General features: G+C 41.7%; 1 protein-coding gene and 1 long non-coding RNA gene across 10 annotated transcripts; both read right to left on the bottom strand.

Annotated features, from left to right (window-relative positions):
* Window positions 1–694: 694 nt before the first annotated feature.
* On the bottom strand, window positions 695–23,320 carry LOC139585587 (fap1 adhesin-like). The gene is made up of 6 exons (XM_071418381.1): window positions 23,257–23,320; window positions 18,882–19,295; window positions 14,613–14,711; window positions 6,913–6,933; window positions 6,728–6,754; window positions 695–4,730 (listed from the first exon to the last, which is right to left on the bottom strand). Exons 1-6 carry the CDS (start codon window positions 23,318–23,320, stop codon window positions 2,875–2,877), a joined length of 2,481 nt encoding a protein of 826 aa, XP_071274482.1. The 3' UTR covers window positions 695–2,874.
* Window positions 23,321–25,424: 2,104 nt separating this feature from the next.
* LOC139585591 (uncharacterized) lies at window positions 25,425–27,504 on the bottom strand. 9 transcript variants are annotated; one of them, XR_011677133.1, is made up of 4 exons: window positions 27,291–27,504; window positions 26,665–27,203; window positions 26,518–26,550; window positions 25,425–26,457 (listed from the first exon to the last, which is right to left on the bottom strand). It is a non-coding gene; the product is annotated as an uncharacterized lncRNA (long non-coding RNA). The 9 variants fall into 9 exon arrangements; XR_011677126.1 differs by having other exon boundaries at window positions 26,518–27,203; XR_011677130.1 differs by having other exon boundaries at window positions 25,425–26,430; window positions 26,518–27,203.
* Window positions 27,505–27,512: the final 8 nt, after the last annotated feature.

Here is a 27,512-nt window from a genome sequence, read left to right as displayed (position 1 = left end):
CATTTTCCACCATTTTCTCCCCTCACGTTTCCCTCCATTTTCTCCCCTCACATTTCCCCCCATTTTCTCCCCTCACATTTCCCCACCATTTTCTCCCCTCACATTTCCCCCCCTCACATTTTCCACCCTTTTTCCTTTATCTTTCCCATTTTTTACCCCACTTTTTCTGCCCTATTCTCCCCTCATGTTTCCCACCCACAAATTTGGATTTTCCTCTCGATTCCTCCTCTCCTGCTGGGTGTCTCCATGTCCATCCCCCTCGCTGTCGCCTAGGGTGAGGTGCTAATTGGTATATTTAAATGAGAAGAATTGAAATTTTTTATTTTTTATAATATTTTAATATAATATTATATTTTATATCATAATTTTTAAATTATTTTTTCAAGCAAATAGGGTGAGGGTGAGGGTTAGGGAATATTTGGAATATGAAAATGCAAATAATTTGAATATTTAAATATTAATTTGGGTTAGGTTCAGGTTTAGGGTTAGGGTTTTGGTTGGGATCGGGGTCAGGGTTAGGGGATAATTGGAATATTAAATGCGAATAATTTGAATATTCATATTGGAATTTGGGTTAGGGTTAAGGACACGGTTGCGGTTTGAAAATATTTGGAATATTAAAATGAGAATAATTTGTATATTTAACAGGGATTTAATTTTTAAATGTGAATATTTCAAAGGGTTTGGCCTAGGGTATAACTGGAATTCTAAAATGGGAATAATTTGAATATGTAAATGTTAGGGTTAGGATTAAGGTCAGGTTTTGGTTATAATTGTAATATTAAAATAGGAATAATTTGAATATTTAAATTCTAATTTGGTTTTGGGTAAGGATTAGGGTTAGAGTTAGGTTTAGGCTTGGGGTGAGTGTCGGTGAATATTTGAAATAATAAAATGAGAATTATTTGAATATTTATCAGGGAATTTAATTTTTAAATGTGAATATTTCAAAGGGTTTGGCCTAGGGGATAACTGGAATTTTAAAATGGGAATAATTTGAATATGTAAATGTCAGGGTTAGGGTTGGGTTTTGGGTTTGTATTAGGGTCAGCACCAGTGAATATTTGAAATAACTAATGGAGAATTATTTGAATATTTAACAGGGAATTTCATTTTCATATGCAAACATTTCAAAGGCTTTGTTCTAGGGGATAATTGGAATTCTAAAATGAGAATAATTTGAATATGTAAATGTTAGGGTTAGGGTTATGGTGATAGTGTCAGGCTTAGGGGATAATTGGAATGTTAAAATGAGAATCATTTGAATATTTAAATTCTAATTTGGTTTTGGGTAAGGATTAGGGTTAGAGTTAGGCTTAGGCTTGGGGTGAGTGTCAGTGAATATTTGAAATAATAAAATGAGAATTATTTGAATATTTAACAGGGAATTTACTTTTTAAATGTGAATATTTCAAAGGGTTTGGCCTAGGGTATAATTGGAATTCTAAAATGAGAATACTTTGAATATGCAAATGTCAGGGTTAGGGTTGGGTTTTGGGTTTGGGTTTGGGTTTGGGTCATGGTCAGTGTCAGGGTTAGGGGATAATTGTAATATTAAAATAGGAATCATTTGAATATTTAAATTCTAATTTGGTTTTGGGTAAGGATTAGGGTTAGAGTTAGGCTTAGGCTTTGGGTTATTGTTTAGGTCAGTGTCAGTGAGTATTTGAAACAATAAAATGAGAATTATTTGAATGTTTAACAGGAAATTTAAATTTCAAATGCAAAAATTTAAAATTTTTAGGGGATAATTGGAATGTTAAAATGAGAATAATTTGAATATGTAAATGTCAGGGTTAGGGTTAGGATTAAGGTCAGATTTTGGTGTTGGGTATAATTGTAATATTAAAATAGGAATCATTTGAATATTTAAATTCTAATTTGGATTTGAGTAAGGATTAAGGATAGTGGTAGGTTTAGGCTTAGCTTTAATATTTGGGTGAGTGTCGGTGAATATTTGAAATAATTAAAGGAGAATTATTTGAATATTTATCAGGGAATTTAATTTTTAAATGTGAATATTTCAAAGGGTTTGGCCTAGGGGATAACTGGAATTCTAAAATGGGAATAATTTGAATATGTAAATGTCAGGGTTAGGATTAAGGTCAGGTTTTGGTTATAATTGTAACATTAAAATAGGAATCATTTGAATATTTAAATTCTAATTTGGTTTTGGGTAAGGATTAGGGTTAGAGTTAGCCTTAGACTTCGACTTAGTGTTTGTGTTACCATCTGTGAATATTTGAAATAATAAAATGAGAATTATTTGAATATTTATCAGGGAATTTAATTTTTAAATGTGAATATTTCAAAGGGTTTGGCCTAAGGTATAATTGGAATTCTAAAATGAGAATAATTTGAATATATAAATGTTAGGGTTAGGATTAAGGTCAGGTTTTGGTTATAATTGTAACATTAAAATTGGAATCATTTGAATATTTAAATTCTAATTTGGTTTTGGGTAAGGATTAGGGTTAGAGTTAGGCTTAGGCTTTGGGTTATTGTTTAGGTCAGTGAATATTTGAAATAACAAATGGAGAATTATTGGAATATTTAACAGGGAATTTCAGTTTCATATGCAAACATTTCAAAGGGTTTGGCCTAGGGTATAACTGGAATTCTAAAATGAGAATAATTTGAATATGCAAATGTCAGGGTTAGGGTTGGGTTTTGGGTTTGTGTTAGGCTCAGCACCAGTGAATATTTGAAATAACTAATGGAGAATTATTGGAATATTTAACAGGGAATTTCATTTTCATATGCAACCATTTCAAAGGCTTTGTTCTAGGGTATAATTGGAATTTTAAAACGAGAATAATTTGAATATACAAGTCTAAATTTCATTTTTAACCACGAACATTCCCCAGCTCTGTTTCAAGCCCTCACGGGGCGGATCCCCAGCCCGTTCCCGCCAGATCCCGGCCTGAAGAAGGGGAAGAGAATCCCGGGGATCCTCAGGGGGGTGGATCCCAGCAGCTGCTTCTCCTCGGCGTCGAAGAACTGCAGCAGGCGCCGCTCGTGGTCCAGCAGCAGGCCCAGCACGCGGCAGCGCCCGCGGCGCCGCTCCAGGCGCCCGGCCCGCAGCCGGAACTCACCCCCGGAATAGCCCAGGGCTGCAGCCGCTCCCTCGGGGAGGCAGGGCAGGGAATCGCCCCACAGGGGAGCCGGGGTGGGATCCGGGGTGGGATTGGGGGTGGGATCTGGGGTGGGATCGGGGATGGGATCTGGGATGGGATCCGGGGTGGGAACCCACGGGGAATTTGGGATGGGATCTGGGATGGGATCCGGGGTGGGACCCGGGGTGGGAACCTGCATGGAATTTGGGACGGGATCTGGGATGGGATCTGGGGTGGGATCCGGGGTGGGATCCGGGGTGGGATCTGGGGTGGGATTCAGGGAACCTGGGATGGGATCTGGGATGGGATCCGGGGTGGGATCTGGGATGGGAACCCTCACGGAATCAGGAGTGGGATCTGGGGTGGGATCTGGGGTGGGATCCGGGGTGGGATCTGGGGTGGGAACCCTCAGGGAATTGGGGACGGGATTTGGGATGGGATCCGGGGTGGGATCTGGGATGGGATCTGGGATGGGAACCCTCAGGGAATCAGGAGTGGGATCTGGGGTGGGAACCCACAGGGAATGGGGAGTGGGATCGGGGATGGGATCTGGGATGGGAACCTGCAGGGAATTGGGGACGGGATCCGGGATGGGAATCCTCAGGGAATAGGGAGTGGGATCTGGGGTGGGATCTGGGGTGGGATCCCAGGGGGAATTTGGGGTGGGATCTGGGATGGGATCCGGGGTGGGATTTAGGGAATCTGGGATGGGATCTGGGATGGGATCCAGGATGGGAACCCCCAGGGAATCTGGGGTGGGAACCCTCAGGGAATCCGGGATGGGATCCAGGATGGGATCTGGAATGGAATTTGGGATGGAATCCCGGATGGAATTTGGGATGGGATCCGGGATGGAATTCAGGGTGGAATTTGGGATGGGATCTGGGATGGGATCCGGGATGGGAACCCGTAGGGAATTGGGGACAGCGTCTGGGATGGAATTTGGGATGCAATTCAGGATGGAATTTGGGATAGGATCTGGGATGGAATTCAGGACGGAATTCGGAATGGAATCTGCGATGGGAACCCGCAGGGAACCGGGGACGGGATCCGGGATGGAATTTGGGGTGGAATCCTGAATGGAATCCTGGGTTGGATCCCTCAGGGAATCCTGGATTGAATCCCTCAGGGAATCCTGGATTGGATCCCGGATTGGATCCCGGATTGGATCCCTCAGGGAATCCTGGATTGAATCCCTCAGGGAATCCTGGATTGAATCCCGGACGGAATCCTGGATTGGATCCCGGATGGGATCCCTCAGGGAATTCCTCAGGGAATCCCGGACTGAATCCCTCAGGGAATCCCAGACTGGATCCCTCAGGGAATCCCGGACGGGATCCCGGACGGAATCCCGGACGGAATCCCGGATGGAATCGCGGACGGAATCCCGGAGCACGCCCACTTCCCAGTCGCTGCTGTCTCCCAGCTCCACTTCCCAGTAGTGCTTCCCGCAGGAAAATCCCTCCCGAGCCACGGCCAGGGGCCGGGATCCGGGGCTGGGGATTTGGGATCCGGGGCCGGGGATTCGGGATCCGGGATCGGGGCCGAGGATTCGGGATCGGCCCCGGATCAGCAGGGCCGGGTGGGTGCAGCTCTCGTCCAGCGTCAGCGAGACTGGGAAAGAGTGGAGGGGGGCGTTTGATAGGGTTTGATAGGGCTTGATAAGGGTTTGATAAGGTTTGGTAGGTTTTTGATAGGGTTTGATAGCGTTTGATAGCGTTTGATAGAGTTTGGTTGGGTTTGATAGGGGTTTGATAGGGTTTGATAGGTTTTATAGGAGTTTGATAGCATTTGATAGGGAATTGATAGGGTTTTGATAGGGGTTTGATAGGGTTTGATAGCATTTGATAGGGGTTTGATAGGGTTTGATAGGGTTTGATAAGGGTTTGATAGGGGTTTGATAGCGTTTGATAGAGTTTGGTTGGGTTTGATAGGGTTTGATAACATTTGATAGGGTTTGATAGGGGTTTGATAGGGGTTTGATAGTGTTTGATAGGGTTTGGTAGGTTTTTGATAGGGTTTGATAGGGGTTTGATAGGGTTTGATAGGGGTTTGATAGCATTTGATAGGGTTTGATAGTGTTTGATAGGGTTTGATAGGGTTTGATAGGATTTTGATAGGTTTGATAGGGTTTGATAGGGTTTGATAGGGTTTGATAGGGTTTGATAGGGGTTTGATAGTGTTCGATAGGGTTTGATAGCGTTTTGAGAGGGTTTGATAGGGTTTGATAGGGTTTGATAGGGGTTTGATAAGGGTTTGATAGCATTTGATAGCGTTTGATAGAGTTTGGTTGGGTTTGATAGGGTTTGATAGCATTTGATAGGGATTGATAGGGTTTGATAGGGTTTGATAGGGTTTGATAAGGTTTGATAGCTTTTAATAGCGTTTGATAGGGGTTTTGATAGGGTTTGATAGCATTTGATAGAGTGGTTTGATAGCATTTGATAGAGTTTGATAGGGTTTAATATGGTTTGATAGGGTTTGATAGCATTTGATAGGGTTTGGTCAGGTTTGAGAGGGTTTGATAGGGTTTGATCGTGTTTGATAGGATTTGATAGGGTTTGATAAGGTTTTATAGCATTTGATAGCTTGTGATAGCATTTGATAGGGTTTAATATGGTTTGATAGTGTTTGATAAGGTTTGATAAGGTTTGATAAGGTTTGATAAGGTTTGATAGGGGAAGAGGAAGAGGAATGGGAATGGGATGAGGAAGAGGATGAAGAAGAGGAATGGGAACAGGAAGAGAAAAAGGATGAAGATGAGGAAGAGGATGAAAAAGAGGATGAGGATGAGGAAGAAGAGAAAGAGGAAGAGGACTGGGAACAGGAAGAGGACAAGGAAGAGGAAGAGGATGAAAAAGGGGAAGAGGAAGAGGAAAGAGGAAGAGGATCAGGAACGGGAGCGTGAATAGGAACAGGAAGAGGATGAGGAAGAGGAAGACGACAAGGAAAAGGAGGACGAGGAGGAGGAAGAGGAATGGGAATGGGAAGAGGAAGAGGAAGAGGATGAAGAAGAGGAATGGGAACAGGAAGAGAAAAAGGATGAGGATGAGGATGAGGATGAACAACAGGAAGAAGAGAAAGAGGACTGGGAACAGGACAAGGAAAAGGAAGAGGAAGGAGAAGGCAAAAAGGAGGAGAGTGAGGAAGAGGAAGAAGACGAAGAGGAAGAGGAAGAGGATGAGGAAGAGGAGGAGGAAGAGAAGGAAGAAGAGGACCAGGAACAGGAACATGAATAGGAACAGGAAGAGGATGAGGAAGAGGAAGAGGATGAAGAAGAGGAATGGGAACAGGAAGAGAAAAAGGATGAGGAAGAGGAAGGAGAAGGCAAAAAGGAGGAGGGTGAGGAAGAGGAAGAGGAATGGAAAGGAGAACAGGATGAGGAAGAGGAGGAAGAGGAAGAGGAAGAGGAAGTGGGGGAGGAGGAGGAGGAAGAGGAAGGCAAAAAGGAGGAGGGTGAGGAAGAGGAAGAGGAAGAGGATGAGGATGAGGAACGGGAAGGGGAAAGGGAAGAGGAAGAGGAGGAGGAAGAGGAGGACAAGGAGGAAGAGGAAGAGGAGGAAGAGGAAGAGGAAGAGGAGGAGGAGGAGGAAGATCGGGGCCGGACTCACCCGCGTGGCTCTGAGCCCGTCGGAAATCTGTGGGAAAGCAGCGGCGCCAATTAACGGCAATTAGCGCCAATTAATTAGCGGCAATTAGCGCTAATTAGCACTAATTAGCGGTAATTAATTAGCACTAATGAGCGCTAATTAGCTCATGAAGGGCAGCTCATTTGCATAGGGCCGGAAGCGCTCACCGAGCTGGGCCTGGATCTGCCCTGGAACGAGAAATGAACGGAGACAGTGAGGGGGGGACACCTGGGGACACCTGGGGACACCTGGGGGGACAATGGGGACACCTGAGGGGACACCTGGGGACACCTGGGGACACCTGAGGGGACACCTGGGGACAATGGGGACACCTGGGACACCTGGGGACACCTGGGACACCTGAGGGGACACCTGGGACACCTGGGGGGGCTTGGGGCCAGCTGGGGACACCTGGGAACAGCTGGGACACACCTGGGGACAGCTGGGGACACCTGAGGGGACACCTGGGGACACCTGGGGACACCTGAGGGACACCTGGGGACACCTGGGGACACCTGGGGACACCTGGGACACCTGAGAGACCTGGGGACACACCTGGGACACCTGAGGGACAATGGGGACACCTGAGGGGACAGCTGGGGACACCTGGGGACAATGGGGACAGCTGGGACACCTGGGGACACCTGGGGACAGCTGGGGACACACCTGGGGACACCTGAGGGGACAATGGGGACACCTGGGGACAATGGGGACACTCTGTCTTATCAATCATTAATTGGTCTCTAATCAATCATTAATGAGTCAATGCCTAATCAATCATTAACTAGTCCCTGTCTAATTAATCATTAATTAATCAATGGCTAATAGCTCATTAATTGGTCTCTAAGCAATAATTAATTACTCCCTGTCTAATCAGTCACTAATTAGTCAATGCCTAATCAATAATTAATTGGTCAGTGTTTAATCAATTGTTAATTAATATCTAATCAATCATTAGTGAGTCAATGCCTAATCAATCATTAATTAGTCTCTAATCAATCATAAATGAGTTCTTGTCTAATCAGTCATTAATTGGTCCCTGTCTAATCAATCATTAATTAGTCTCTAATCAGTCATTAATTAGTCAATGGCTAATAACTCGTTAATTGGTCCCTGTCTAGTCAATCATTAATTAGTTAATGGCTAATAACTCATTAATTAGTCTCTAATCAGTCATTAATTAGTCAATGCCTAATCAATCATTAATTGGTCTCTGTCTAATTAATCATTAATTAGTCAATGGCTAATAACTCATTAATTAGTCTCTATTCAGTCATTAATTAGTCAATGCCTAATCAATCGTTAATTAGTCTCTAATCAATCATTAATTAATCATTGGCTACTAACTCATTAATAAATCCCTGGCTTCTAACTCATTAATTAATCAATGGCTAATAACTCATTAATTAGTCTATAATCAATCAATAATGAGTCCCTATCTAAACAATCATTGATTAATCCCTGGCTAATAACTCCTTAATTAATCAATGGCTAATAACTCATTAATTGGTCCCTGTCTAATCAATCATTAATTAATTACTGGCTACTAATTCCTTAATTAATCAATGGCTAATACCTCATTAATTGGTCTCTCTCTAATCAATCAATAATTAATCACTGGCTACTAATTAATTTATCACTGGCTAATAACTCATTAATTAATCAATGGCTAATAACTCATTCATTGCTCCCTGTCTAATCAATCATTAATTAATCACTGGCTACTAATTAATTAATTAATCCCTGGCTAATCACTCATTAATTAATCCCACATTAATTAATCCCTCATTAATTAATCCCTCATTAATTAGCGCCTCACCCAGCCTCGCCTCCATCTCCACTTTCTCTGGAAGAAGAAAATTGGGGAATTTGGGGATTTTAATTAAATAATTTATTAATTATTAGAAATTAATAATTGCTAATAAATCCGGCATAATTATTAATTAATCATTAGAAAATGTGAATGTTATTAAAAATGAATAATTAATAAATATTGTTTATAAAAATAATGAATTATTAGAAAAATTATTGTTAAAAATAATCATTATTAATTACTAATATTAATTAATTATAAGATAATTTAATTTATTTTAAGAAATTCTAAGTTATTAATGAATAATTTGTGATTATTAATTTGCTGCTAGAAAATGGAATTTCTAATTAGCAATTAATAATTATTAATGGATAATTCATTATTATTTATTTATTAGGACAAAAAAAATTATTAGAAATGAAGAATTATTAATGAATATTTTATTATCATTAATTTACTATTATAAAATTAATTTTATTAGAAATTAATATTAATGATAATTGTATTAATATTATTTTATCTTTAGGAACTTAAATTTTATTAGAGATTAATAATCATTAATTAAATTTTCATTATTAATTTATTATTTTACAATGCTGTTATTATTTATTATTAATCATTATTATTTTATTATTTGATTGTAATTAGAAAACTCAAAATAATTGTTCAAAATTAATAATTACTAATGAATAATTTGTTACTATTAAGTAATTATTAAAAACAATTCTATTGTTCTGAATTAATAATTATTAATATAATTTATATTAATAATTTAATTATTTAATAAAATTTAATATCTATAATATTAAAATAATTTTATAATTATTGACTAAGAGAAAATTACCATTATTAATAAATTAATTATTTTTCTTAGAAAGGTAAAATAATTCGTATTAATTAATGATAATTAATGACTATTCTAATAATAATATTAATAAATTGATTAATAATTAATTTTTAATTGGAATTTTTCCTTTTTTGTGTCCCTTTTCAAAGAAAACCCAGGAATTATCCCTCGCAGAATTAATTAATAATTGAAGTAATTAATTAATTAATTATGTAATTAATGAATTAATTATGGAATTAATTAATTAATGATTGAATTAATTATTAGAGAATTAATGAGCAGAAATCTCAATTTTTACCCCTCTGGAGTTTCTCTGTCACCTCCTCTGAAAGAACCAAAAATGGAAATTATTAATTGGAAATTAATCATTAATTAATGCTGGACAAATGATTCATGATTGCTGCTATAAATTATTATTATTATTATTATTATTATTATTATTATTATTATTATTATTATTATTATTATTATTATTATTATTATTATTATTATTATATTAATTATTAATTGGAAATTAATCATTAATTAATGCTGGACAAATTATTTAATAATAATAATAATAATAATAATAATAATAGTAATAATAATAATAAATTGTAATTATTATAAATAAAATTAAATTTTATTATTTATTTTTATTGTTTCTTAAAATTAATTAATTTAATTTAATTAATTAATTTTTAATTTATTCTTATAATATTTCTACACTTGCTTTTATAATCATTAATAATCCATTATTATTAATTAATAAATTATATTCAACACCCAATTATTTAATTATTACTCATAATTATGCTATTAATAATCAACAATTATATCCCATCTCTTCAATAATTATTTATTTATTAATCATCATTAAGGTATCATTACCTAATTATATAATTATAATTAATTAGCGGCTATTTAATGCTAATAAGAATTAATTAGCGGTTAATTAAATGCTAATAATAATTAATTAGTGGCTATTAAGTGCTAATAATAATTAATTAGCGGATATTAAATGCTAATAAGAATTAATTAGCGGCTATTTAATGCTAATAATAATTAATTAGCGGCTATTAAATGCTAATAATAATAAATTAGTGGCTAATTAAATGCTAATAATAATTCATTAGCGGTCATTAAATGCTAATAATAATTAATTAACGGCTAATAAATCCTAATAATAATTAATTAGCGACTAATTAAATGCTAATAATAATTAATGTGTGGCAATTAAATGTTAATAATAATTAATGTGTGGCAATTAAATGCTAATAATAATTAATTAGCGGCTAATTAAATGCTAATAACAATTAATTAGTGGCTATTAAATCCTAATAATAATAAATTAGTGGCTATTAAATGCTAATAAGAATTAATTAGCGGCTATTAAATGCTAATAATAATTAATTAGCGACTAATTAAATGCCAATAATAATTAATTAGTGGCAATTAAATGCTAATAATAATTAATTAGCGGCTAATTAAATGCTAATAAGAATTTATTAGTGGCAATTAAATGCTAAGAATAATAAATTAGTGGCTATTAAATGCTAATAAGAATTAATTAGCGGCAATTAAATGCTAATAAGAATTAATTAGCGGCTATTAATTAATTAATTAATGAGGGCAGCTCTTACCCAGCTCCATCCTCAGCTCCTCCATCTCTGCCGGGATTCGGGGATTTAGGAACCGAAATTTGGGGAATTTTGGGGATTTAGGAACGGAAATTTTGGGAATTTGGGGATTTAGGAACCGAAATTTTGGGAATTTTGGGGATTTAGGAACGGAAATTTTGGGAATTTGGGGATTTAGGGACAAAGATTTCCGGAATTTGGGGATTTAGGGACGGGAATTGTGGGGAATTTTGGGGATTTAGGGTCGGGAATTTTTGGGAATTTGGGATTTAGGAACGAAAATTTTGGGATTTAGGGTCGGGAATTTCCGGGAATTTTGGGGATTTAGGAACGGGAATTTTTGGGAATTTTGAGGATTTAGGGTCGGGAATTTGGGGATTTAGGAACAAAAATTTCGGGAATTTGGGGATTTAGGAACAAAAATTTCGGGAATTTGGGGATTTAGGAACAAAAATTTCGGGAATTTGGGGATTTAGCGTCGGGAATTTGGGGGTTAAGGAACAAAAATTTCGGGAATTCCTGAGAATTTGGGGATTTAGGAACGAAAATTTTGGGATTTAGGGTCGGGAATTCCGGGAATTTTGGGGATTTAGGGACGGGAATTCCAAGATTTTGGGGATTTAGGCACAGAAATTTGGGGGATTTTGGGGATTTAGGGTCGGGAATTGCTGAGAATTTGGGATTTAGGAACGAAAATTTTGGGATTTAGGGTCGGGAATTTCCGGGAATTTTGGGGATTTAGGGTCAAAAATTTCGGGAATTTTTGGGATTTCGGGTGGGGAACTGCGGGAATTTGGGGATTTAGGGTCGGGAATTTTTGGGAATTTGGGGATTTAGGAACAAAAATTTCGGGAATTCCTGAGAATTTGGGATTTAGGAACGAAAATTTTCGGATTTAGGGACGAAAATTTTGGGAATTTTTGGGATTTAGGATCGGGAATTCCTGGGAATTTGGGGATTTAGGAACGAAAATTTCTGAAATTTGGGGATTTAGGGTCGGGAATTTTGGGAATTTGGGGGTTTAGGAACCAAAATTTTGGGAATTTGGGGATTTAGGAACCAAAATTTTGGGGATTTGGAGATTTAGGGACGGGAATTCCAAGATTTTGGGGATTTAGGGACAAAAATTTTGGGGATTTTGGGGATTCAGGGACGAAAATTTCGGGAATTTTGGGGATTTAGGGTCGAGAATTTTGGGGATTTGGGGATTTAGGGACGAAAATTTCGGGAATTTGGGGATTTAGGGACGAAAATTTTGGGGATTTTGGGGATTTAGGGTCAGGAATTTTGGGGATTTAGGGTCGGGAATTCCAAGATTTTGGGGATTTAGGGACAAAAATTTTGGGAATTTTGGGGATTTAGGATCAAAAATGTCGGGAATTTGGGGATTTAGGAACGAAAATTTTGGGGATTTAGGGTCGGGAATTTCTGGGAATTTGGGGATTTAGGGACGGGAATTCGGGGATTTAGGGACGGGAATTCCAAGATTTTGGGGATTTAGGAACAAAAATTTCGGGAATTTTTGGGATTTAGGGTCGAGAATTTCGGGCAATTTGGGGATTTAGGGAGGGGAATTTCGGGAATTTGAGGATTTAGGGTCGGGAATTTGGGGATTTAGGAACAAAAATTTCGGGAATTCCTGAGAATTTGGGGATTTAGGTACGAAAATTTTGGGATTTAGGGTCGGGAATTCCGGGAATTTGGGGATTTAGGAACGAAAATTTCTGAAATTTGGGGATTTAGGGTCGGGAATTTCGGGAATTTTGGGGATTTAGGAACGAAAATTTCTGAAATTTTGGGATTTAGGGTCGGGAATTTCGGGAATTTTGGGGATTTAGGGTCGGAAATTTTGGGAATTTGGGGATTTAGGGTCGGGAAATCCTGAGAATTTGGGGATTTAGGGACGAAAATTTTGGGATTTAAGGTCGGGAATTTTGGGGATTTTGGGGATTTGGGCACGAAAATTTCGGGAATTTGGGGATTTAGGAACAAAAATTTTGGGAATTTTGGGGATTTAGGTTCGGGAATTTTGGAAATTTGGGGATTCAGGGTCGGGAATTTTTGGGAATTTTGGGAATTTTGGGGAATTTTCGGGAATTCCGGAGCTGAGCTCACCCTCGCTGATTTCCTGCTGGGATTTCCCTGGGAACGGGAGAGGAAATTGGAATTTAAATTAAATTTAATTTAATTTAATTTAATTTAATTTTATTTTATTTTATTTTATTTTATTTTATTTTATTTTTATTTTATTTTTATTTTTTAAATTTTATTTTATTCGATTTATTTAATTTCATTTAATATTTTATTTTATTTTTTAAAATTAATTAAATTAATTAAATTAAATTAAAATTATTTAATTTACTTTAATTTAATCTAATCCATTTTTTAAATTTAATTTAATTTAATTTCATATTTTATTCTTTTTTAATTAATTTATTAATTATTTCCAAGTTAATTCAATTTATTGAAATTTAATTTCATTTAATCTCATCCATTTCATTTCATATTTTATTCTATTTTTAAAATTAATTTATTAGTAATTATATTTAATTTAATCTAATTTTATCTCATCCATTTTATTTCATTTTATTTCATTCACTTTCATTGCATATTTAATGTAATTAATTTAATTTCATTTTATACAGTAATTAATTTTTACTTTCTTACAAGAAAATCAAAATTAAAATTAAAATTAATTGAAATAATTAAAAATTAATTTAAAATCACGAAAAAAAAATAACTAATAACTAATAATAATGATTAATAATTAATAATATTATTTAATAATTAATAATAAATAATTAATAGGTTCATGCACTCACGTTCCTGAGCCAGAATCCGGCGGTCACCTGGGGAACGGTAATTAAGGGGTAATTAAGGGGTAATTAAAGGCAAATTAATGGGTAATTAATGGGAAAATTAATGGGTTATTAATGGGTAATTATTTGGTAATTATTGAATAAATGTGAGCCATTAATTGGTAATGAACGGGTTAATAATGGGATATTAATGAATAAATAATGCATCAATTACAGTTGATTATTGCGGAATTAATGGGTTATTAATGGGTAATTAAATGTGTTAATAATTACGGCTGATTAATGGGCAATTAATGGGTTAATAATGGGCAATTAATGGGTAAATAATGGGGAAATTAATGGGTTATTAATGGGGAAATTAATGGGTTATTAATGGGGAATTATTTGGTAATTATTGAATAAATTATGAGCCATTAATTGGTAATGAACGGGTTAATTAATAATGGGCTATTAATGAGTAAATAATGCATCAATTACAATCAATTTGATTTTTTGGGGGATTTTTTGGGGGATTTTTGGGGGATTTTTGGGGGATTTTTTGGGGGATTTTTGGGGATTTTTTGGGGGATTTTGGGGGATTTTTTGGGGGATTTTTGGGGGATTTTTGGGGGATTTTTGGGGGATTTTGGGGGATTTTTTGGGGGATTTTTGGGGGATTTTGCGGGATTTTTTGGGGGATTTTTGGGGGATTTTTGGGGGATTTTTTGGGGGATTTTTGGGGGATTTTTTGGGGATTTTTGGGGGATTTTTGGGGGATTTTGGTGCTCACGGCGCAGCCGAAGGGCAGCGACCAGAACCAGGCCCAGGGCGAGGATGAGGAGGAGGACGAAGGCCGGGAGCCACGGGGATGAGGATGGGAAGAAAAGGTCTGGGGAGGAAAATGGGAATTTTGGGGGAAAATAAAGGGAAAATGGTAAAAAACAATGGAATTGTGGCAAAAAATACGGGAATTCTGGGGAAAAAAATGGGGGTTTTGGGTGAAAAATGGGAATTGTTGAGAAAAAATGGGGATTATGGGGAAAAATGGGGATTATGGGGAAAAAAATGGGAATTATGGAAAAAAAATGGGGATTATGGAAAAAAAATGGGAATTGTTGAGAAAAAATGGAAATTGTGGCCAAAAAATGGGAATTATTGAGAAAAAATGGGAATTATGGAAAAAAAATGGGAATTGTTGAGAAAAAATGGGGATTATGGAGAAAAAATGGGAATTATGGTGAAAAAATGGGAATTATGGCCAAAAATTGGGAATTATTGAGAAAAAAAACGGAATTGTTGAAAAAAAATGGGAATTATGGTGAAAAAATGGGAATTATGGTGAAAAAATGGGAATTATTGAGAAAAAATGGGAATTATGGCAAAAAAATGGGAATTATGGAAAAAAATGGGAATTATGGTGAAAAAATGGGAATTATTGAGAAAAAATGGGAATTGTTGAGAAAAAATGGGAATTATGGCAAAAAAATGGGAATTACTGAGAAAAAATGGGAATTATGGAAAATAAAATGGGAATTATTGAGAAAAAATGGGAATTATGGCCAAAAAATGGGAATTATGGCCAAAAAAATGGGAATTATTGAGAAAAAATGGGAATTATTGAGAAAAAATGGGAATTATGGAAAATAAAATGGGAATTATGGCCAAAAAAATGGGAATTATTGAGAAAAAATGGGAATTATGGAGAAAAAAATGGGAATTATTGAGAAAAAAATGGGAATTATGGAGAAAAAATGGGAATTATGGAAAAAAATGGGAATTATGGCAAAAAAATGGGAATTATGGAGAAAAAAATGGGAATTATGGCCGGAAAATGGGAATTATGGAAAAAAAATGGGAATTATGGTGAAAAAAATGGGAATTATTGAGAAAAAATGGGAATTATTTTAAAAAAATGGGAATTATTGAGAAAAAATGGGAATTATTGAGAAAAAATGGGAATTATGGCCAGAAAATGGGAATTATGGAAAAGAATGGGAATTATTGAGAAAAAATGGGAATTGTTGAGAAAAAATGGGAATTATGGAAAATAAAATGGGAATTATGAAAAAAAAATGGGAATTATGGTGAAAAAATTGGAATTATGGTGAAAAAATGGGAATTATGGTGAAAAAAATGGGAATTATTGAGAAAAAATGGGAATTATGGTGAAAAAATGGGAATTATGGTGAAAAAAATGGGAATTATTGAGAAAAAAATGGGAATTATTGAGAAAAAATGGGAATTATGGCAAAAAAATGGGAATTATTGAGAAAAAATGGGAATTATGGCCAAAACCCCAGGAAATTCCATTAAAAATGGGAATTTTGCTAAAAAATTCGAATTTCGTCAGGAAATGGGAATTCCACTAAAAAATGGGAATTTTGTCAAGAAATTGGAATTCTGTCAAAACCCAGCAATTCTGTCCCAAACTGGGGGTTTTGGATCCCGAAATTCGGAATTTCCCATTCCCAAACTGGGAATTCCCATCCCAGCCAATTTGGGACCTTCTGGAACCCACAGAAAACCTCAGAAAAACCCCAGAAAACCCTGGAAAATCCCAGAAAATCCCAGGAAACCCCGGAAAACCCAAGGAAACCCCAGGAAAGCTCAAAGAACCCCAGAAAAACCCCAAAAACCCCCAGAAAACCCTGGAAAATCCCAGAAAATCCCAGAAAACCCCAGAAAAATTTTAAACCCCATGGAAAATCCCGAAAAACCCAAGAAAACCCAAGAAAACCCCAGAAAATTTGGAAAACCCTTGGAAAATCCCGGAAAACCCCGGAAAATTTTTAAAATCCATGGAAAGCCCAAGAAAACCCAAGAAAACCCAAGAAAACCCAAGAAAACCCAAGAAAACCCAAGGAAAACCCAAGAAAATCCCAGAAAACCCAAGAAAACTCTGGAAAACCCCGAAAACCCCAGAAAATTTTAAAAACCCCTGGAAAATCCCGGAAAACCCAAGAAAACCCAAGAAAAATCCCAAAAAACCCTGGAAACCCCCAGAAACCTCCAGAAAACCCAAGGAAACCCAAGAAAACTCTGGAAAACCCTGGAAAACCCCAGAAAATCCCAGAAAAACCCATAAAAATCCCAGAAAATTTTAAAAAACCCTGGAAAATCCTGGAAAACACCAGGAAACCTCAGGAAAGCTCAAAGAAACCTGGAAAACCCCAAAAAACCCAGAAAACCCCAGAAAAATCACAGAAAACCCCGGAAAACCCCAGAAAATTTTAAAACCCCATGGAAAGTCCTGGAAAACCCAAGAAAACCCCAGAAAATCCCAGAAAACCCAAGGAAACGTCAGGAAGGCTCAAAGAACCCCAGAAAACCCCAGAAAATCCCGGAAAACCCAAGAAAACTCTGGAAAAATCCCAGAAAAATCCCAGAAAACCCCAGAAAACCCCGGAAAACTCCAGAAAATTTTAAAACCCCATGGAAAATCCCGGAAAACCCCGGAAAACCCCAGAAAACCCCAGAAAACCCAAGAAAACCCCGGAAAACCCTGGAAAACCCAAGAAAACCCCAGGAAATGCCAGAAAATTTTTAAAACCCCATGGAAAATCCCGGAAAACCGAAGAAAACCCAAAAAAACCCCAGAAAATCCCAGAAAAACCCCAGAAAACCCCGGAAAATCCCAGAAAATTTTAAAACCCATGGAAAACCCAAGAAAACCCAAGAAAACCCCAGAAAACCCCGGAAAATCCCAGAAAACCCTGGAAAACCCCAGAAAATTTAAAAAACCCCTGGAAAATCCCGGAAAACCCAAGAAAACCCAAAAAAACCCCAGAAAATCCCAGAAAAACCCCAGAAAACCCCGGAAAATCCCAGAAAATTTTAAAACCCCATGGAAAACCCAAGAAAACTCCAGAAAACCCAAGAAAACCCAAGAAAACCCAAGAAAACCCAAGAAAACCCAAGAAAATCCCGGAAAACCCAAGAAAATCCCAGAAAACCCCGGAAAACCCCAGAAAATTTTTTAAAACCCATGGAAAGCCCAAGAAAACCCAAGAAAAACCAAGAAAAACCAAGAAAAATCCCCAAAAACCCTGGAAAACCCCAGAAAATATAAAAACCCCATAGAAAATCCCGGAAAACCCAAGAAAACCCAAGAAAACCCCAGAAAACCCCAGGAAATCCCAGAAAACCCAAGAAAACCCCAGAAAATCCCAGAAAACCCCGGAAAACCCAAGAAAACCCCAGAAAACCCCAGAAAACCCCGGAAAACCCAAGAAAACCCCAGAAAACCCAAGAAAAACCCCAGAAAATCCCAGAAAACCCCAGAAAATGCCCAAAAAAACCCCAAAAAACCCGAACCCCGCTGGATTTCCCATCGGGGTGCAGAATTCCCGCTTTATTCCCGCTTTATTCCCGCTTCATTCCCAATTTATTCCCGATTTATTCCCGCTTTATTCCCGCTTTATTCCCGCTTTATTCCCGCTTCCTTCCCAATTTATTCCCGCTTTATTCCCGCTTTATTCCCAATTTATTCCCGCTTCATTCCCGATTTTTTCCCGCTTTATTCCCGCTTCATCCCCGCTTTATTCCCGATTTATTCCCGATTCATTCCCGCTTTATTCCCGCTTTATTCCCGATTTTTTCCCGGTTTCTTCCCGATTCATTCCCGATTCATTCCCGCTTTATTCCCGCTTTATTCCCGATTTTTTCCTGGTTTCTTCCCGATTCATTCCCGGTTTATTCCCGGTTCATTCCCGATTTATTCCCGCTTTATTCCCGATTTTTTCCCGGTTTCTTCCCGATTCATTCCCAGTTCATTCCCGCTTTATTCCCGATTTATTCCCGCTTTATTCCCGCTTCATTCCCACTTTATTCCCGCTTTATTCCCGATTTTTTCCCGGTTTCTTCCCAATTCATTCCCGGTTCATTCCCGCTTTATTCCCGATTTATTCCCGCTTTATTCCCGCTTCATTCCCACTTTATTCCCGCTTTATTCCCGATTTTTTCCCGGTTTCTTCCCAATTCATTCCCGGTTCATTCCTGATTTATTCCCGCTTTATCCCCGCTTTATTCCCGCTTTATTCCCGGTTTTCCGGCCCCTCACCGGCGATGACCACGGCGGACTCGGCGGCCAATCCCGGAGCCACCGCGCGGCAAACGGCGCCGGCAGCACCGGAGCTCGGGCGGGGCAGCAGCAGCGAGATCCCGGAATTATTCCCGGAAATATCCCCGGAATTCCCGGAAATGTCCCCGAAATTCCCGGAATTATTCCCGGGATTATTCCCGGGCTGGTTCCCGGAGCTCCAGAGCAGCCGCAGCCCCGGCAGAGGCGGCTCCGGGACGCAGCGCAGGCGGAGCCCGCCCGGCCCCGGCCCCTCCAGCAGCAGCAGCGGCTCCCGGAGCTGCCCTGAGGAGAGGGAGGGAAAACGGCCCCGGGTGAGGGGCGGGGCCGGGGGCGGGGCAATGATGGGCCGGTAATTTGGGTCGATAATCCCGGATTGATTGGGATTGATAAGCCCTGATTGATTGGGATTGATTATCCTGAATTGATTGGGGTCAATAATCCTGAATTGATTGGGATTGATAATCCTGAATTGATTGGGATCATTGATTGGGATCGATAATTCCGGATTGATTTGGATTGATAATCCTGAACTGATTGGGATCAATAATCCTGAATGGATTTGGATCAATAATCCTGAATGGATTGGGATCAATAATCCTGAATGGATTGGGGTCGATAATCGCTGATTGATTTGGATTGATAATCCTGGATTGATTGGGATCGATAATCCCGGATTGATTGGGGTTGATAATCCTGAACTGATTTGGATCAATAATCCCTAATTGATTGGGATCGATAATCCTGAATTGATTGGGATCAATAATCCTGAATTGATTGGGATCAATAATCCTGGATTGATTGGTATTGACAATCCCTGATTGATTGGGATCAATTATCCCTGATTGATTTGGATTGATAATCCTGGGATTGATTGGGATCGATAATCCTGAACTAATTGGGGTCAATAATCCTGAATTTATTTGGGTCAATAATCCCTGATTGATTTGGATCGATAATCCTGGATTGATTAGGATCGATAATCCTGAATTGATTGGGATCGATAATCCCTGATTGATTGGGGTTGATAATCCCTGATTGATTGGGATCGATAATCCTGAATTGATTTGGATTGATAATCCTGAACTGATTGGGATCAATAATCCTGAATTGATTGGGATTGATAATCCTTGATTGATTTGGATCGATAATCCTGAACTGATTTGGATCAATAATCCTGAATTGATTGGGATCATTGATTGGGATCGATAATCCTGAATTGATTGGGATTGATAATCCTGAACTGATTGGGATCGATAATTCTGAATCTATTTGGATCGATAATCCTGAATTGATTGGGATCAATAATCCTGGACTGATTGGGATCGATAATCCCTGATTGATTTGGATTGATAATCCTGAACTGATTGGGATCAATAATCCTGAATTGATTGGGATCAATAATCCTGGATTGATTGGTATTGACAATCCCTGATTGATTGGGATCAATTATCCCTGATTGATTTGGATTGATAATCCTGGGATTGATTGGGATCGATAATCCTGAATTGATTGGGATCGATAATCCTGAATGGATTGGGGTCGATAAACCCTGATTGATTGGGATCGATAATCCCGGATTGATTGGGATCGATTATCCCTGATTGATTGGGATCGATAATCCTGAACTGATTGGGATCGATAATCCTGAATTGATTGGGATTGATAATCCTTGATTGATTTGGATCGATAATCCTGAACTGATTTGGATCAATAATCCTGAATTGATTGGGATTGATAATCCTGAATTGATTGGGATCATTGATTGGGATCGATAATTCCGGATTGATTGGGATTGATAATCCTGAACTGATTGGGATCGATAATTCTGAATCGATTTGGATCGATAATCCTGAATTGATTGGGATGAATTATCCTGAATTGATTTGGATTGATAATCCTGAATGGATTTGGATCGATAACCCTGAATGGATTGGGATTGATAATCCTGAACTGATTGGGATCGATTATCCTGAATTGATTTGGATCATTGATTGGGATCGATAATCCCTGATTGATTGGAATTGATAATCCCTGATTGACTGGGATTGATAATCCTGAATGGATTTGGATCAATAACCCTGGATTGATTTGGATCAATAATCCCTGATTGATTGGGGTCAATAATCCTGAATTGATTTGGATCGATAATCCTGAACTGATTTGGGTCAATATTCCCAAATTGTTTGGGATCAATAGTCCCCGACTGATTGGGGTCAATAATTCCTGATTGATTTGGATCAATAATCCCTGATTGATTTGGGTCAATAATCCTGAATGGATTGAGGTCAATAATCCCTGATTAATTGGGATCGATAATCCTGGATTGATTGGAGTCAATAATCCTGTATTGATTTGGGTCAATATCCTGGGATTGATTGGGGTCAATAATCCTGGATGGATTTGGATCAATAATCCTGAACTGATTGGGATCGATAATCCTGGATTGATTGGGGTCAATAATCCCAGACTGATCATTGATCCCAAGCAATTGATTGGGATCGATATCCTGGGATTGATTGGGATCAATAATCCCGAATTGATTTGGATCAATATCCTGGGATTGATTGGGATCAATCCTCCCAAATTCTTTGGGATCGATATCCTGGGATTGATTGGGATCAATATTCCCGAATTGATTGGGATCGATATCCTGGGATTGATTGGGATCAATATCCCAGAATTCTTTGGGATCAATGTTCCCAAATTCTTTGGGATCGATATCCTGGGATTGACTGGGATCAATATTCCCAAATCTTTGGGGTTCAATATCCCGGGATTTCTGGGGTTCCATATCCCAGAGTTTTTGGGATTTTTCCCAGGGTTTTTGGGGTTTCCCATTCCCGGGATTTTTGGGGTTTCCCAGGGTTTTTGGGGTTTCCCATTCCCAGGATTTTTTCGGGGTTCCCGGGGTTTTTGGGGTTCCCAGGGTTTTTAGGGTTTCCCATTCCCAGGGTTTTTGGGGTTCCCAGGGCTTTTTGGGGTTTCCCATTCCCAGGATTTTTGGGGTTCCCGGGGTTTTTGGGGTTCCCGGGATTTTTGGGGTTTCCCATTCCCGGGGTTTTTGGGGTTCCCGGGGTTTTTGGGGTTTCCCATTCCCAGGATTTTTGGGGTTCCCGGGGTTTTTGGGGTTTCCCATTCCTGGGAATTTTTGGGGTTTCCCATTCCCGGGGTTTTGGGATTTCCCAGGGTTTTGGGGTTTCCCATTCCCGGGGTTTTTGGGGTTCCATATTCCAGGATTTTCGGGGTTCCCGGGATTTTTGGGGGTTTCCCATTCCCGGGATTTTTGGGGTTTCCCAGGGTTTTTGGGGTTTCCCATTCCCAGGATTTTTGGGGTTCCCGGGATTTTTTTGGGGTTCCCGGGGTTTTTAGGGTTTCCCATTCCCGGGATTTTTGGGGTTTCCCGGGGTTTTTGGGGTTTCCCATTCCCAGGATTTTCGGGGTTCCCAGGGTTTTTGGGGTTCCCGGGATTTTTGGGGTTTCCCATTCCCGGGGTTTTTGGGGTTCCCGGGGTTTTTGGGGTTTCCCATTCCCAGGATTTTTGGGGTTCCCGGGGTTTTTGGGGTTTCCCATTCCTGGGAATTTTTGGGGTTTCCCATTCCCGGGGTTTTGGGATTTCCCAGGGTTTTGGGGTTTCCCATTCCCGGGGTTTTTGGGGTTCCATATTCCAGGATTTTCGGGGTTCCCGGGATTTTTGGGGGTTTCCCATTCCCGGGATTTTTGGGGTTTCCCAGGGTTTTTGGGGTTTCCCATTCCCAGGATTTTTGGGGTTCCCGGGATTTTTTTGGGGTTCCCGGGGTTTTTAGGGTTTCCCATTCCCGGGATTTTTGGGGTTTCCCGGGGTTTTTGGGGTTTCCCATTCCCAGGATTTTCGGGGTTCCCAGGGTTTTTGGGGTTCCCGGGATTTTTGGGGTTTCCCATTCCCAGGATTTTTGGGGTTCCCGGGGTTTTTAGGGTTTCCCATTCCCGGGATTTTTGGGGTTTCCCGGGGTTTTTGGGGTTTCCCATTCCCAGGATTTTCGGGGTTCCCGGGATTTTTGGGGTTCCCGGGGTTTTTGGTGTTTCCCATTCCTGAGATTTTTGGGATTTCCCAGGGTTTTGGGGTTTCCCATTCCCGGGGGTTTTTGGGGTTTCCCATTCCCGGGATTTTCGGGGTTCCCGGGGTTTTTGGGGTTTCCCATTCCCAGAATTTTTGGGGTTCCCGGGGTTTTTGGGGTTTCCCATTCCCAGGATTTTTGGGGTTCCATATCCCAGGATTTTCGGGGTTCCCGGGGTTTTTGGGGTTTCCCATTCCCAGGATTTTTGGGATCCCCATTCCCGGGACGGGATCCCGAAGTTCCCGATCCCACAGACTCACCCATTGTGGGATGGAGCACGGAGAGCACCAGGAGCAGCAGCGGGGTCGGGACTCCTGACCCCATTCCCGATCCCATTCCTGACCCCATTCCCGATCCCATTCCTGATCCTGATCCCGATCCCAATCCCAATCCCAATCCAATCCTGATCCTGGTGCTGATCCCGATCCTGATCCTGATCCCGATCCCAATCCCAGTCCTGGTCCTGATCCTATTCCCGATCCCAATCCCAATCCCGATCCCAATCCCAATCTAATCCCTGATCCTGATCCTGATCCTGATCCTGATCCTGATCCTGATCCCAATCCACTCCCAATCCTGATCCCAGTCCCGATCCCAATCCCAATCCCAATCCAATCCTGATCCTGGTGCTGATCCCAATCCCGATCCCGATCCCAATCCCAATCCTGGTCCTGATCCTATTCCCGATTCCCAATCCCAATCCCGATCCCAATCTCAATCTAATCCCTGATCCCGATCCCGATCCTGATCCTATTCCTGATCCTATTCCCGATCCTAATCCTGATCCTAATCCTGATCCTAATCCCAATCCTGATCCCAATCCCGATCCCAGTCCCAGTCCAATCCTGATCCTGGTGCTGATCCCGATGTTGATCCCAATCCCGATCCCAGTCCTGGTCCTGATCCTATTCCCGATTCTGATCCCAATCCCAATCCCAATCCCAATCTAATCCCTAATCCTGATCCTAATCCCGATCCTGATCCCAATCCCAATCCCAATCCAATCCTGATCCTGGTGCTGATCCCGATCCCGATCCCGATCCCGATCCTGATCCTATTCCCGATTCTGGTCCCGATCCTGATCCCAATCCCAATCTAATCCCTGATCCTGATCCTGATCCCAATCCCGATCCCAATCCCAATCCAATCCTGATCCCGATGTTGATCCCGATGTTGATCCCGATGTTGATCCCGATCCCGATCCCGGTCCCGATCCTGATCCCGATCCCGGTCCCGATCCCGATCCCAATCCCGGTCCAGGCCCCACCTGCGGCCGTGGCCCCGGAGCCGCTCCCGGAACTTCGGCCCCGGAACCGCCCGGATCCAAAGGGCGGCGGGAAAAGGGCGGGGCCGGGAGGGGCCTGGGGGATTTGGGGACATTTGGGGACATTTGGGGGATTGGGGGGATTTGGGGGATTTGGGGGATTTGGGGACATTTGGGGGATTTGGGGATTTGGGGACATTTGGGGGATTTGGGGGATTTGGGGGATTTGGGGGACATTTGGGGGGTTTGGGGGATTTTGGGGGATTTGGGGATTTTGGGGGATTTTTGGGGGGTTTGGGGATTTGGGGGATTTGGGGGATTTGGGGGATTTTGGGGGATTTGGGGGATTTGGGGGATTTTGGGGGATTTGGGGACATTTGGGGGATTTGGGGGGTTTGGGGGGTTTGGGGGGTTTTTGGGGATTTGGGGGATTTTGGGGGATTTGGGGGATTTGGGGGATTTGGGGATTTTGGGGGATTTTGGGGGATTTGGGGGGATTTGGGGGCATTTGGGGGCATTTGGGGATTTGGGGGATTTGGGGGAATTTGGGGGGATTTGGGGGATTTGGGGGATTTTGGGAAGTTTGGGGGATTTTGGGGGATTTGGGGACATTAGGGGGATTTGGGGGGATTTTGGGGGATTTTGGGGGTTTTCCCATTTCCCCTCCTTTTCTCCCATGTTTTCCTCCAATTTCCCCACTTTTTCCCAATTTTTCCCATTTCCCCAATTTCCCCCCATTTTTCCCATTTTTTCCCAAAAATTCCAATTTTCCAATTTTCCCTTTCCCCTCCATTTTCCCCCATTTTCCCCAAAATTCAATTTTTTCAAATTTTCACCATTTTCCCCCATTTTCCCCAATTTTCCCCATTTCCTCCCATTTTCCCCCATTTCCCCCCCCCTTTCCCCCCATTTTTCCCCTTTCCCCATTTTATCCCATTTTCCCCAATTTTCCCCATTTCCCCCCCATTCTTCCCAAAAATTCCAATTTTCCCATTTTTTCACCATTTAACTCCATTTTCCCCATTTTCTCCCCATTTTCCCCAAAATTCCCCCTTTTTTTCCCTTTTTCCCCCATTTTTCCCCCCAATTTCCCCACCCCTCCCCCACCCACCAGACCCAACCAGGTAAAAAAAAAAAAAAGGCAAAAAAAAAAGAGGCAAAAAATTCAAAAATCCGGGAATTTTATTGAATTTGGGATCCCCAGGTGAGCCCAGGTGACTCCAGGTGTTCCCTGCCCATTCCAGATGTGTCCATCACCTGTCCAGGTGTTCCCTGCCCATTCCAGATGTGTCCATCACCTCTCCAGGTGTCTCTATCCCATCTCCAGGTGTTTCCATCTCATTCCAGGTGTTGCCAGCCCCTCTCCAAATGTTCCCCTCACCTGTCCAGGTGTTTCTATCCCATCTCCAGGTGTTTCTATCCCATATCCAGGTGTTCCCCTCACCTGTCCAGGTGTCTCTATCCCATCTCCAGGTGTTTCTATCCCACATCCAGGTGTTCCCCTCACCTGTCCAGGTGTCTCTATCCCATCTCCAGGTGTTTCTATCCCACATCCAGGTGTTCCCCTCACCTGTCCAGGTGTCTCTATCCCATCTCCAGGTGTCTCTATCCCATCTCCAGGTGTTCCCCTCACCTGTCCAGGTGTCTCTATCCCACATCCAGGTGTTCCCCTCACCTGTCCAGGTGTTCCCATCCCATCTCCAGGTGTTTCTATCCCACATCCAGGTGTTTCTCTCACCTGTCCAGGTGTTTCTATCCCATCTCCAGGTGTCTCTATCCCATCTCCAGGTGTCTCTATCCCACATCCAGGTGTTCCCCTCACCTGTCCAGGTGTTTCTATCCCATCTCCAGGTGTTTCTATCCCATCTCCAGGTGTTCCCCTCACCTGTCCAGGTGTTTCTATCCCATCTCCAGGTGTTCCCCTCACCTGTCCAGGTGTCTCTATCCCATCTCCAGGTGTTCCCCTCACCTGTCCAGGTGTCTCTATCCCATCTCCAGGTGTTTCTATCCCACATCCAGGTGTTTCTCTCACCTGTTCAGGTGTCCTCACCTCAATACTGGGGGACCCAGAGCCACCTGTTGGGCTCACCTGGCCACTCCCACCAGCAGAGCTCACCTGTCCTGCCTCACCTGCAGAGCTCACCTGGCCACTCCCATCTGCAGAGCTCACCTGGCCGCTCTCAGCAGCAGAGCTCACCTGTCCCGCCTCACCTGCAGAGCTCACCTGACTGGTCCCACTCCCACCTGCAGAGCTCACCTGGCCACTCCCACTCTCACCTGTGGAGCTCACCTGTTCCCCCTCACCTGCTGCGCTCACCTGGCCACTCCCATTCTCACCTGCAGAGCTCACCTGGCCGCTCTCAGAAGCGGAGCTCACCTGTCCCCCCTGCTCTATGGAGCTCACCTGTCCCCCTTCACCTGCAGAGCTCACCTGTTCCCCCTCACCTGTTGGGCTCACCTGTCCCCCCTCACCTGCAGAGCTCACCTGGCCACTCTCACCTGTGGAGCTCACCTGCTCCTCCTCCCCTGCAGAGCTCACCTGGCCACTCCCATTCTCACCTGCAGAGCTCACCTGTCCCTCCTGCTCTATAGAGCTCACCTGTCCCCCCTCACCTGTTGGGCTCACCTGGCCACTCCCACCTGCAGAGCTCACCTGGCCACTCCCACTGTCACCAGCAGAGCTCATCTGTCCCTCCTCCTCTATGGAGCTCACCTGGCCACTCCCATCAGCAGAGCTCACCTGTCCCCCCTCACCTGTTGGGCTCACCTGTCCCCCCTGCTCTATGGAGCTCACCTGTCCCCCCTCACCTGCAGAGCTCACCTGTTCCCCCTCACCTGCAGAGCTCACCTGTCCCCCCTCACCTGCTGCGCTCACCTGTCCCCCCTGCTCTATGGAGCTCACCTGTTCCCCCTCACCTGCAGAGCTCACCTGTCCCCCCTCACCTGCTGCGCTCACCTGTCCCCCCTCACCTGTTGGGCTCACCTGTCCCCCCTGCTCTATGGAGCTCACCTGTCTGCGCCCCCCTTCACCTGCAGAGCTCACCTGGCCACTCCCACTCTCACCTGCAGAGCTCACCTGTCCCCCCTGCTCTATGGAGCTCACCTGTCCCTCCTCACCTGCAGAGCTCACCTGGCCGCTCCCATTCTCACCTGTTGGGCTCACCTGTCCCCCCTGCTCTATGGAGCTCACCTGTCCCCCCTCACCTGTTGGGCTCACCTGTCCCCCCTGCTCTATGGAGCTCACCTGTCCCC

The sequence above is a fragment of the Agelaius tricolor genome, unplaced genomic scaffold (assembly GCF_023055355.1).
Source record: "Agelaius tricolor isolate 1412-34295 unplaced genomic scaffold, bAgeTri1.0.p SCAF_85, whole genome shotgun sequence".
NCBI classification, from domain to species: Eukaryota; Metazoa; Chordata; class Aves; order Passeriformes; family Icteridae; genus Agelaius; species Agelaius tricolor.
Note: the sequence above shows the minus strand (reverse complement) of the source record. Positions and strands in the feature narration are given on the sequence as shown.

Coding starts and splice junctions, on each gene's coding strand:
- LOC139585587 (XM_071418381.1), bottom strand. CDS start 23,320: ATGGGGTCAGGAGTCCCGACCCCGCTGCTGCTCCTGGTGCTCTCCGTG. Junction 14,712..18,881: donor GTCCGCCGTGGTCATCGCCG/GTGAGGGGCCGG, acceptor TTTCCTCCCCAG/ACCTTTTCTTCCCATCCTCA. Junction 4,731..6,727: donor ACGGGCTCAGAGCCACGCGG/GTGAGTCCGGCC, acceptor ACTCTTTCCCAG/TCTCGCTGACGCTGGACGAG.